We start from the raw sequence: 14,003 nt of genomic DNA on the forward strand, positions 1-14,003 counted from the left end.
AGGGGATACGGATCACGGACCGTAATACGGTTCCATTCCCAGAAATCCAAACAAGGTCTAAGCGATCCATCCTTTTTCTTTACAAAGAATAAACCAACTGCAACCGGAGACTTAGATGGTCTAATATGACCCTTTGCAAAACTCTCGGCAATATACTTCCGCATGACCTCTCTTTCAGGATGAGAAAGATTGTACAGCCGAGACTTTGGCAACTTAGCCCCTGGGATGAGATTAACTGAACAATCATAGTCACGATGAGGAGGCAATCCTGAGCCCCACCCTCCGAAAAGACATCTGCAAAATCTGAGAGATACTGAGGTAAAACCGTAGTAGACACACCAGAGATAGATGTGCCAAGACAATTGTCCAAACAAAATTCACTCCAACCAGTGATCTGTCTTGCCTGCCAATCTATAATTGGGTTATGTTTTGTCAACCACGGTAACCCTAAGACTATAGGAGTGGGCAAGTCCTTCATGACAAAACAAGACATGATCTCAACATGTGAATCACCCACCCTTAACTGAATACCATGAGAAATATGAGTGAGACTCCTTTGAGAAAGAGGGGAAGAGTCAATTGCGAAAACCGGAATCTCTCTTTCTAAAGTGCAAGTACTTAGGTCCAGATTTTGAAGAAAAAGAAAATCAATAAGGTTTACCCCAGCACCACATTCAAGGAATACTTCAACATTAAATTTACTTGAGTCTAGCGCCACCATAGCTGGAAGGAGAAAATGAGTATTACAGGGAGCTTGCATACCTGCTTGCTCCGACACCCCATTCACACTACCAAGAGTCAGGGATGTTTTTTTCTTTTTTTTTCTTTATGTAAACCTCTTTGTGATTCTTTATCATCAACATGCGGTTTAACTAAAGGACAAGCAAAAATAAAATGACCACTTTCTCCACAGTAATAACATAGCTTATGCAACCTCCTAAAGTTGCTATTACCAGAACGGAAAGACAACTGACCCAGCTGCATGGGTTCCTCCCCTACCCCAGAGTTACATGTCATATCACCCTGGGGAACAGGTGAGACGAAACCACTCACAGAAGGGATCCCTCGCGCGGAGGGAACCTTACACCTCTCTCTAATATGTCTATCTAACCGTACTGCCAAAGACATAGCATTCTCCAATGTATCCGGGTACTCATGAAAAGCAAGGGCATCTTTTAATCTCTCAAACAACCCCTGACAAAACTGATTACGTAGAGCGGGGTCATTCCACTCTGACTCAGTAGCCCATCTCCTAAATTCAATGCAGTAATCCTCTGCAGTATTTTCACCTTGTAATAAATTACGCAATTTTAGATTCCGCCATCGAGACCTGATCTGGGTCATCATAAATTAATCCCAAGGATTTAAAAAATTCTTCCACCGACCGGAGGGCCAGAGAATCGGACGGCAGAGAAAAGGCCCTGGATTGTGCATCCCCTTTAAGCAGGGATATGATTATCCCTACCCTCTGACTCTCATCACCAGATGAATATGGACGCAACCGAAAATACAGCTTGCATGACTCTCTAAAGCGGATAAAGTCATCCACACCCCCTGCAAATCTATCAGGGAGAGCGACTCTAGGCTCCCCAAAAATTTGACTTCCTCCTATTGCACCTGATGCCAGAGCATTCTGACACCGTGTGACCGAATTACGCAGATCAGCAACCTCTAGGGATAATCCCTGCATGCAATCAACTAGCGCATCCATTGACTCCAACTCAAAGCAGATGAGAAATGGCAGTCGAAGTATTGGCGGGTTATAATGTCACGCTGGGTAGGATACAAGATACAATAGAAACACAGAAAACCATGAAACAAGTGTCTAGGGTCACCTCCTAGCAAATCTCTACCAACTCTCCCTGGACTTCTGTGCCCACGTTCAGAGCCTGAAGGTGGGAATAAATGTGCCCCCGTGCCTAAGGCTGAAGAAACCCTAAGATAGTTGAAAAGGGGAAAAGAGACAGCCTGCTTCCTCAAGCAAGGAGGGAACAGGTTTCTCCCTAACAGTCTAGACAGAACACAAGAGAGAAACAAAACCAATTTATCTGTAGCAGAGCAGAAACAGCAAATCCTTCCTTCCTCAGAGCAAGATAAAAGCTATAACCCGCACAGGACACTGGGAAAGGGAGTAATTTAAACTCATACAAACAACCCCACCCAGTGCACCTGGAAGGAGGCGGATACAGCTCAAATCCAAACCCAAAACAAAACAAACTACACATGTGCTGCTAGCCTGGCAGACCTCAGCTCATAACCTGAGCAGGGCATGACAATATCCATATATCAATGTTAATTTCTGTTTGTATCCATTCTCAGCTAGGGCTTGATTAAAAAATCTGTGTAAGAATGCTTGAAAGGGGAATTTTTGAAAGGGGACTACTCCTTTAAAAGAATTACTGTATTTTTGCGGACTATAAGACGCAACTAGGAATTTGAGGAGAAAAATAGGAAAAAAATATATTTTTGCATCAGACCCCAGAATCAGATCCCTCAACCTCCATCAGCCTCCCATCAAACCCCTAGCTCTCCATTAGCCTCAGATAAGCCTCTAATCAGATGCCCCTCCAGCCCGTTTAGACTCAGATCAGACCCCCAATCAGCCACAAATTAGACCCCCCAGCCCCAATCAGCCTCCGATGGAACCCCACAACCCCCATCAACCCTTTAGATCAGACCTCATCAAACTCAGATCAGACCCCCAATCAGACCGTATCAGCCTCTGATCGGACCAACCCAGCCCCACCTAGCCTCAGATCGCACCCCCATCAGACCTCAGATCAGATGTTGAAAAAAAAAATTAACTAACTTTTCTTGCTCTAGACAGCGCTGCGTAGCCAAGACTCACTGCACTACTTCTTCCGGGTCCAGCTGTGTACTGTCATAGTGCACTATGTGCACTATGTCCTGCCACTGTGCACGGTCAGAACACCACAGCGGCACCTGGTAGAAAACCAGGGGAGATGAGTACAGCCAGCGCTGAACTCGCCTCCCCCATGTTAATGACCACTACCATAATAGAAGCAGTCATTAGCATTTAGACTATAAGATGCACTGCCACTTTTCCCCCACTTTTTGGGATCGTTCCCTTTACATAAGATTAGGATTTAGCAGATTGTCTGGAAGGAAGCGTTCCTTCCTGCCATCTGCTGATCACTAGCGGAGGAGACCACTGCATTTGCATGCACCAATCTCCTCCAGCTCCTCCAGAGTATGGGGAGGAGCGATCGCTAATGCCATTGCTCTTCCCCGTACTGTCTCATTGTTTTCCGGCAGCAGATCGTGTTTACACAACCCAGGCTCGGACTGGCCCACAGGGGTACAGGGAAATCCCCCGGTGGGATCCTGAGCATGGTGAGCCCCTGTCTCCCACCCACTGCACAAGTGGCACATAACACATTAGATTTACTGCACTACATACATATATTCAACATACAGCACCTCAACCAGCCTATGTTCATATAAAAAACGTGTTAAATTATTTATTATATTTGAATGTATCCGTACGGTGGGCCCCCAAAATAAATTTTACTGGTGGGCCCTAGGAACCCCAGTCCAACACTGACACAACCCTATCTGCCACTGGGAAATGATGATCCAATTACCTGATGAATAAGCATTTTGATCGTTCATCGGGTAATCGGCAGTGCATTTACACCGCCAGATCATCGCTAGTGAGTGTTACTAGTAACGCTGGTTAGTGATGATCTGTTCAAGGGCTGTGTAAATGGCCCTTTAAAGTCCAAAAAATACGGTATGTCATTGAGAGAATTATAGTGTGCATACCACCCTTTGTTATGGAATTTGCACAGCTAGCAATGGAGTCTGTGATAGCAACTTTGAGCTTTTCATGTCTAGCAGCCACAGGCTTTTAGAAAAACTCTCATATTGTACCTTAGTTAAAGATTTAAAGGAAATATGTCCCCAATTTTTTTTCTGTCCAGATAGCAACACATCCTTTTTTGCTGATCTGTTTTTTATTTTATAATTGCAGATTTATTTATTCTATTTCTTGAACGTGATTGTGTGGGCGGCCATCTTGCCTGAGCTGTTCTTAACAGCATTTAGAAAGTATCAAGAAAGTTGCTTCACGGCAACCACAGGGGCCATAGACAATGCATAGTGTGCAAGCATGACCACCACAGATGGATTGCAGGGTGTTGGTAACCATGGAAACAAGCAGTGTATAATGTGATGGAAATGAATGAAGCCAGTAAAGGAAGCAATATGGATCATAACAATACATTAGTAAGTGCCTTGTATTAACTTCCTCTACATAATACATGCCTTTTGCTGAAGAGAGACAACCCGTTTAAGGATGTAAGCCAAAGCATAGCCTTATCTGAAAAGAACCTTAGAGGTAGATGTGGAAACAACCTAAGCTTTGAGCTGTAGTCTACTGCCATCGTTTTCTGTGGGTTACATGGTAGCAACTTCAAGTCTTCTGGTCAACCTATATTTTTGGGTGAAGTCATACTGTTTGTGAACTTTGTGTACTAGTTCTGCAAGATGGGGTATACATTAAGCCAAATTTTTAGGGGATATAGGGTTCTCTAAATACAAATACAGTTAGATGGAATTCTGTTGGTTTGGTGGCAAGCTCTATACTTACATGGTTGAATTAATTTAAGGAATATTCCTAGATTTGAATCATTAACTGCTGTGACACCAGCTAATATGTCACTGGTAGCACCCACCGTTCATTCACCCATCATCCAGATGATTGAAACGCTTGTTCCTCGGGTGATCCTGTCATTCATGCAGACACCATCGATCATAGTTTATGGGCAGCAGATCGTGTCATCTAAACAGCGATCTGCTCAGAAACCATGATTCTTTATGAGGACGAGGGATCGCAGTAGCATGTAAATGCAGTGGTCTCCTTCACTGAACGAGCAGCTGACTGTCGGGAAGGAACGCTTCTTTCCTGACAATCGGCTGTAGAATCGTCCCATGTAAATTCACCTTTAGTCATTTTCATCCAAGGACATTCTCTGAGTCCCTTGATAAATTCCAGTCAGAGAACACTGGATAAAAGTAAAGCTCATTTACCCCTAGGTGCACAGTAACTTATTTTTCTAATTTTTCAAGCCCTATTGGTGCCTGTTTCGGGAATCCAAGAGAGGATAGGGAAGTTTCATTAAGCTCTTTTAAGGAACATTTAGAACCTCAATTAGCATTTAGCCGGCAAATGATCAGTTTCCATTGCATAATGCTTTTATCTGTATGGTATGATGACTACGTATGATCCTCAAGTCAATCTGATATTGCTCAAAAGTATTAATGTGTACATTTCTGCTGACCTTTGGGATAGTGTATCCTCTGAACGTGGTGGTCTCGGCTGCTGCATGGGGAAGACCCAGTGGAACAATGTCTGAATGTCTCTGGATCTCATGAATAACAGCTTCTGTATATGGCATCTTGCTCCGATCCTCTAAAGAAGGACACCGATCCTGACCAACCACTGCATCAATTTCTTTTTGAACTTTAGCTGAGGAGACAGAAATCAAATTACTGTGACTTTTTCTAACCTGGTAGCTAAGGGGATTTTGGGGGGTTTATAATGCATAATTAACAAACGTATATTTTATTAGCAAATTTTTATTGCGAATATCAGCACTTTGAGAATTAGATATATTTGTAATTTTTTTTTTCCATCAGTAACCTCCCTTCTTGCTTGTGGGCCAATGCTAAGGCTGCAATATCTTTGTCAGAGCTTAGCAAATTCCAAAGCAACCAATAGGAAAATTGCCTACCCCTTTACTATATAAGAAACTCCCCAGCAGCCATTTTCTGCTGCTTTTTGGAGTTCTGACAGAGAGAGCAGTGTGATTGCTGTGCTCTGTGCTTTCCTCTGGATCCAATTCCTTATCCAATTACATTAGATAGTTAGTTAGCTCATATACAGTTGCAAGAAAAAGTATGTGAACCCTTTGGAATGATATGGATTTCTGCGCAAATTGGTCATAAAATGTGATCTTATCTTCATCTAAGTCACAACAATAGACAATCACAGTCTGCTTAAACTAATAACACACAAAGAATTAAATGTTACCATGTTGTTATTGAACACACCATGTAAACATTCACAGTGCAGGTGGAAAAATTATGTGAACCCCTAGACTAATGACATCTCCAAGAGCTAATTGGAGTGAGGTGTCAGCCAACTGGAGTCCAATCAATGAGATGAGATTGGAGGTGTTGGTTACAGCTTCCTTGCCCTATAAAAAACACACACCAGTTCTGTGATTGCTTTTCACAAGAAGCATTGCCTGATGTGAATGATGCCTCACAGAAAAGAGCTCTCAGAAGACCTACGATTAAGAATTGTTGACTTGCATAAAGCTGGAAAGGGTTATAAAAGTATCTCCAAAAGCCTTGCTGTTCATCAGTCCACGGTAAGACAAATTGTCTGTAAATGGAGAAAGTTCAGCACTGCTGATACTCTCCCTAGGAGTGACCGCCCTGTAAAGATGACTGCAAGAGCACAGCGCAGACTGCTCAATGAGGTGAAGAAGAATCCTAGAGTGTCAGCTAAAGACTTACAAAAGTCTCTAGCATATGCTAACATCCCTGTTAGCGAATCTATGATACGTAAAACACTAAACAAGAATGGATTTTATGGGAGGATACCAAAGAGGAAGCTACTGCTGTCCAAAAAAAACGCTGCACGTTTACAGTTTGCACAAGAGCACCTGGATGTTCCACAGCAGTACTGGCAAAATATTCTGTGGACAGATGAAACCAAAGTTGAGTTGTTTGGAAGTAACACACAACACTATGTGTGGAGAAAAAGAAGCACAGCACACCAACATCAAAACCTCAGCCCAACTGTGAAGTATGGGGGTGGGGGTATCATGGTTTGGGGCTGCTTTGCTGTGTCAGGGCCTGGACGGATTGCTATCATCGAAGGAAAAATTAATTCCCAAGTTTATCAAGACATTTTGCAGGAGAACTTAAGGCCATCTGTCCACCAGCTGAAGCTCAACAGAAGATGGGTGTTGCAACAGGTCAACGACCCAAAGCATAGAAATAAATCAATAACAGAATGGCTTAAACAGAAGAAAATAGGCCTTCTGTAGTGGCCCAGTCAGAGTCCTGACCTCAACCCGATTGAGATGCTGTGGTATGACCTCAAGAAAGCGATTCACACCAGACATCCCAAGAATATTGCTGAACTGAAACAGTTCTGTAAAGAGGAATGGTCAAGAATTACTCCTGACCGTTGTGCACGTCTGATCTGCAACTACAGGAAACGTTTGGTTGAAGTTATTGCTGCCAAAGGAGGTTAAACCAGTTATTAAATCCAAGGGTTCACATACTTTTTCCACCTGCACTGTGAATGTTTACATGGTGTGTTCAATAAAAACATGGGAACATTTAATTCTTTGTGTGTTATTAGTTTAAGCAGACTGTGATTGTCTATTGTTGTGACTTAGATGAAGATCAGATCACATTTTATGACCAATTTGTGCAAAAATCCATATCATTCCAAAGGGTTCACATACTTTTTCTTGCAACTGTATATAATGCAGATAGTTAGTGGGAGATAGTGATATAGTGTAGCTGATAGGTTCCAGTGCAGGGTGTTAGTTAGTGTGATAGGAATTACTGTTTCTCTGCTGTCCATACATACATGCTACAGACATAGTGCTGTGATGTCACAACAATACTTAGTGCACTAATCAGTAATATCTACTCAGACCTGATAAAATGTGAAGTTGCATGTATTGCGCCAAAAATATGCGCATCATTAGGGCCGATTTGCGCAATTGCGAATATATTGGAGCACTCTGTCAGGAGTTCTTCCTCACAGTCACGAAAGTTGCTCCCAACCATTTTCTCCATTCTCAGGAAGCTTCTAGCAGTTTGACAAATGTAGCAAAAATGAGCTATGCCTGTATTGCGCGTGCAATACGTGCAAATTACATTGCCGATTTTCGCAATCAAGAAAATAATGACTAGAGATCGCGAATTTTAGAATTTGCAAATTTATGACGACTATTAGGCCATAAATTTGCAAAATATCGTGAAAACAAATATTGCCTATGCCGCTCATCACTAGAAAGGACTATGCCACCAGGAGCCACAGAGCTGGATGCCCATACTGGTTTCCTGAAGCTCAGCTCCCATTCACATTGCTCAGTCTGTATTTAGGTCCACAAAATATGGATAGTTTGACATCAAGAAATGTGTACATTCAACGCTTTGCATGTTGTCAAAAAACCTGGTCCTTGATGGCACAGATATGATATACAGTATATGGCCCAGCATCATGGCTTCATTATAAATAACACCCACGATGCACCTGTGAACAGCACCTGACGAAATTTGTATTTCTAACAATACTGTATAAAAGGTAACAGTTCCACCTTTAAAACCCCGATCAGTTGAATGGTGTTTCCATTATCTAATTTTGAAACTTAAAGTGTATCTGTCATTTTTTTTATTTTTTTTATTGACATGTCATAGTTGCCTTGCAGAACTTTTGATCAATGGGGTCTGGGTGTTAAGAACATTATGATCTCTAAAACAAGAGGAAAACATGCACAGCGGTGCACAAACTTGGACTTCCAGGACCCTGTGGGCCTCTCTCTTTGCTGTCTAAGTAGAGCTGAGAGGATCCAATTAGAATTTAGGAAAACTACAGTATGTCCTAACAAATACATACAGTACAGACCAAAAGTTTGGACACACCTTCTCATTCAAAGTTTTCTTTATTTTCATGACTATGAAGGCATCAAAATTATGAATTAACACATGTGGAATTATATACATAACAAACAAGTGTGAAACAACTGAAAATATGTCATATTCTAGGTTCTTCAAAGTAGCCACATTTTGCTTTGATTACTGCTTTGCACACTCTTGGCATTCTCTTGATGAGCTTCAAGAGGTAGTCCCTTGAAATGGTCTTCCAACAGTCTTGAAGGAGTTCCCAGAGATGCTTAGCACTTGTTGGCCCTTTTGCCTTCACTCTGCAGTCCAGCTCACCCCAAACCATCTCGATTGGGTTCAGGTCCGGTGACTGTGGAGGCCAGGTCATCTGGCGCAGCACCCCATCACTCTCCTTCATGGTCAAATAGCCCTTACTTTCAAAGTTTTCCCAATTTTTCGGCTGACTGACTGGCCTTCATTTCTTAAAGTAATGATGGCCACTCATTTTTCTTTACTTAGCTGCTTTTTTCTTGCCATAATACAATTTCTAACCTTCTATTCAGTAGGACTATCAGCTGTGTATCCACCTGACTTCTCCTCAACGCAACTGATGGTCCCAACCCCATTTATAAGGCAAGAAATTCCACTTATTAAACCTGACAGGGCACACCTGTGAAGTTAAAACCATTTCAGGGGACTACCTCTTGAAGCTCATCAAGAGAATGCCAAGAGTGTGCAAAGCAGTAATCAAAGCAAAAGGTGGCTACTTTGAAGAACCTAGAATATGACATATTTTCAGTTGTTTCACACTTGTTTGTTATGTATATAATTCCACATGTGTTAATTCATAGTTTTGATGCCTTCAGTGTGAATCTACAATTTTCATAGTCATGAAAATAAAGAAAACTCTTTGAATGAGAAGGTGTCCAAACTTTTGGTCTGTACTGTATATGTATGTCATGTAATGTATAAACAATACCTTGTATGTCCCGATGCTTGGTCAAGATTCTGAAGCTGTGTCTCAATGTAGTGCTTGTTGTTTCTGTGCCAGCAAAGAAGAGGTTCATAACAGTGACAAACATGTTATCAAAGTGGTACTCGGTGTTAGGGTTTCCCTTTTCCTGGAGGTACAAACAAAATAAACTTTTTAACATAAACCATAAATTATATGACAAATGTATCATTTATAGTAAGCGCTAAAGATGAGAGAATCGATTCTAATCAGATTCATTACGAATTTCATGAAAACTTGTCTGCCAAACGAATCCAAAGATTTGACACTCCATTTTGGATGAATTTTAAAAAATCGCCCATCACCGTTTTACAGTGAAAATTGGCGGGAAAAATCAGGAAGGAGGAAGAAAATGAAGGAATACATGAGGGTGGAGGGGGGGGCTCAGAGCAGAGGCTGACATACAGCCTAATCAGTCAATCAGGGTGCAATATGAAGACAAGTCCTTATGCTCCGAAGGAAGAAATGCCATTCTGTGTTCAACTTGTGACCTTGAAAGGATGTGGCTGTATCTAGAGATGAGCAAAGTTATCAAAAATTGGATTTGGCTGCTTCGCCAAAGTTCACAAATAAATTTGATTCATTACAAACTACTTTGTTATAAATTGCCTTTCATTGTATGTAGTGGGTGCAATGACAGGGAACAGCGATCGCCCCCCTGTCATTGAACCCCTCAGATGTCGCGTTCAACGATGATCGCAGCATCTAACATTGATATTGAGGCCTTTCAGGGGTTAATCAGGGGTTAAACTAAAAAAATTGATACCTCATCCGTTTGCAGCCATCTTGATTGAAGAAAACGTGCCAAATCTCTGGCACACTGACGTGATGACATCACAACGCTAGCCATGTGCAGTGATGTCATCACTGATGATGTCACCGTGCCCAGCCAGTGTGATGATGTTGTGACGTCACGTTAGCCCTTCTAACCCCATACTACAGAATGGAAAGCCAATGAGAACTCAGTTTTTGCTAATTTTTACCCTCTATAAGAACTTGGGCCTTGACTGTGGAACATGCAGAAGGACCAATATCATAATGTCTAAGGGGATTTTGAGGCCCCACGGCCTCAGAAAATCACTACTATAGTATATATGAAACATTTGCAACACACGAACTTTACTTTGCCTATCTGACTTTAACTATGCCCATCTCCACCTGCCCTCCTCTTCCATCATTATAGGAAACATAATGGTTGGTGGCTCCTGCTACTTAGTTTTTAGCATTAGCGCTTAAGTTGACTCCTCTGGCCTTAAAGGGTGTCTGTCATCAGAAAAATGGTTATGTAGCTGGCTGACATTAGCGATGTGCTAATGTCAGCAGAACATGACTGTATGACTTATATCTTCCTACCTGCTGCGGTAAATAATGACTTTTATAATATGCAAATTAGCCTCTAGGTGCTAGTGGGGCGTTGCTGCAGCACCAAGAGGCTCCGTCTTCTCACCTTTTGGCACGCCCATGTCCAGTTGATTGACGTCCTAGTTCTCCTTTGCGCCCGTAAAATCCCGTCCTGTTTAGTATTCAGCGCAGGCGCAGTGAATGAAGCCGGCAGCAGGAGAGCGTCCTTCACTCACTGCGCTTGCGCCGAATACTAAACGGGACGGATTTCGGGGGCACTGAGGAGAACTAGGACGTCAATCAACTGGACATGGGCGAAAGTCTTTATTTTGAGGGAACGGCGGCAGGCAGGGAGATATAAGTCATGCAGCCATGTTCTGCTGACATTAGCACATCGCTAACATCAACCAGCTACATAGCAATTTTTCTGATGACAGAAACCCTTTAACCATCTCCATTCCCATCTTCTCACCTCTTCCATCTTTATAAGAAAACAATCTATAAAATCTCTGGGACAGTTCTGGTCAAATGTTCGTTGATGTGCCTTCACTTTGTCCAATACAAATGATTTCAGAGTTGAAATATTTTGGAATATCCTCTGATGTTGTCCAGGGATTTTAGTGAGGAGATTGGGGAAGGCGTTAAGTAGCTGTACGGGAGATAAAAACAATAATATCTTTAATACTTTTCTGAAGACAACCAGAAGAAATCATCATTACCAACTTCCCTCAAGTAATTATCTATATTCTGTATTTCAGGATTCCATACGGACAAACGGACAAAGCTGTTGAGTCTACTTCCAAAAATAGTGGTTGAGTTTCTGGGTATTTTAGGCCTTCAGGACACCTTATTTTTCTAGAGATATTAGGCTTATTGTCTGTGAAATATTAAAGCAAAATACTGGTAATCATATAGTATCTCCCAAAAATAAACAGTAGCTCCAATTACAGAGGAAATCAAGCCCAAGGACCTTCAACCACATAAAGTGACACCAGTATTATAAATAGCACTATGTACATTGCAGCCCCCTTACAGATTTTGCAATGGGGCAAGGGGGTTCATGCAATCTTTGAGTTCTGGGTATGTGAAAACCACTTCTGCCTTCATTCCGGGGTCCCCTGTAGTCTTGGCCACAGCTAGGGAACCTGGGCAAAACCTAAATACATTGGTGTGGTGTTCAGATGTAGTCCAATTTGGACTTTTGTATTTTAATTGTATGTAGATTAAAGGTTAAGTTTTAGGAAGTGGCCCTCAGTGATTTTAGTGTTGTTATAGCAACTGTCCTCTGTAATATCCTGATATTCAGTGATTCAGATGTAGGTCTGCCTGCTATAAATTTATGATTTATACATATAGGAATATAGTGGCTAGAATAGCACAAAGAAAGCGCACCATAGGGTAGTATGTTCCAGTTAAGTAAGACTGGTTGATAGAACTATAAAATGGAGGCTCACCATAAAGAGTTGTGCTGTCAATAGGCACAACTCTACTGTAGGTTTATCGAACTCGTGTGTCCACTTGTCGGTTTATGCTGCCGTAGTATCCAAAAATTCTGGAGAAGATGCCCAGTCTTCCCCAAAGGCAATGTAGTAGGGATATATCAGGACAACGACGTGGCGCAAAAACACCGGGCAGGACACTCACATGAAGAACAACAAGGTTTCTCCTCTTCACTGAGCCCCCCTTTCAGACGACCATGTCTTTCCTGTAAATGGCCACGAGAGGTCAGTAGAGTCCCTTAATTTGCAGCTATCTCCTCAGTCCAACGACTACACTAATAATTATTTTTCCTAGTTCTTTCCCTCTCTGTTGCTTGTGAACATCCAAGCCTTCTCGGATGTTCACAAGCAACAGAGAGGGAAAGAACTAGGAAAAAAATGATTAGTGTAGTCGTCGGACTGAGGAGATAGCTGCTAATTAAGGGACTCTACTGACCTCTAGTGGCCATTTACAGGAAAGACATGGTTGTCTGAAAGGGGGGCTCAGTGAATAGGAGGAACCTTGTTGTTCTTCATGTGAGTGTCCTGGCCCGTGTTTTTGCACCACGTCGTTGTCCTGATATATCCCTACTGCTATAAATTTATGGCTGCTTCCACACATGGCCAAGAAATTATTAATAACTGCATATTTAATGAACACATGGGATTTTGGAATACGTTTTTTGGCTACATGGTTTGTACAGGCTGTTCACATATTTCAACCTCCAATATCCAAAAATGTATTCTTAAAGCGGTTGTCTCACCTCACTTAAGTGTTATTTATTATAATTAAAACAGTATTATAAGCCACTTCCTAATGTATTTAATTGGTCCAAATTGCCTCCTTTATCTTCTTCAATACATTTTACAATTAACTAGTTATCATGGGTTACAGCCACCACTAATATCCAGCAGCGGTGGCCGCGTTTGCGCACAGTAAGAAACAGATACGGCCTGTCTGGGGGCTCACATTCCCAGTCACCTCATTTCTGCTTATAGTCTGCAGTAAAACAGCTCCGAGGCAGGTGTATCCTTGAGGTCCCTTACACACAAACTTATTTTGTTTCCATTGCCATTCTTGCAGTTTTCGTTTGCGGTCCGTATGCAGAACCATTCATTTCAATGGTTTTGCAAAAAATATAAAAACAGAATGTACTCCGTGTGCATTCCGTTTCCGTATATCCGTTCTGCTAAAAGGAGAACTTGTCCTATTGTCCGGAAATAATGTTCAGTCGCTCTATTCAAGTCAATGGGTCCGCAAAAAATACGGAATGCATGCAGAACACATCCTTATGTCATCCGTATTTTGCGGATCTATGCCCACTTTGCCAATGTGTTTACTGTTTACAAACATTACAGTACATTACAGTAAGGCCTCTTGCACACGAATGTTTTTTTTGCCGTTTCCGTTCAGTTTTTGCGGATTCCGTTTGCGGTCCGTATGGGGAACCATTCATTTCAATGGTTCTGCAAAAAATACAGAATACATACGGAACACATCCGTATGTCATCTG

General features: G+C 41.9%; 1 protein-coding gene across 2 annotated transcripts in view; it reads right to left on the minus strand.

Moving 5' to 3' along the window:
* LOC121009430 (cytochrome P450 2G1-like) overlaps positions 1-14,003 on the minus strand; it is a 50,822-nt gene that overhangs the window by 17,030 nt on the left and 19,789 nt on the right. For both annotated transcript variants that reach the window (XM_040442542.1, XM_040442543.1), the window contains exons 6-8: positions 11,484-11,660; positions 9,638-9,779; positions 5,304-5,491 (exon numbers count right to left, since the gene is read on the minus strand). In XM_040442542.1, coding sequence (XP_040298476.1) covers positions 5,304-5,491; positions 9,638-9,779; positions 11,484-11,660 — 507 coding nt within the window. The remainder of the gene's footprint in view (positions 1-5,303; positions 5,492-9,637; positions 9,780-11,483; positions 11,661-14,003) is intronic.

Source organism: Bufo bufo, chromosome 8 (assembly GCF_905171765.1).
Source record: "Bufo bufo chromosome 8, aBufBuf1.1, whole genome shotgun sequence".
Taxonomy (NCBI): Eukaryota; Metazoa; Chordata; class Amphibia; order Anura; family Bufonidae; genus Bufo; species Bufo bufo.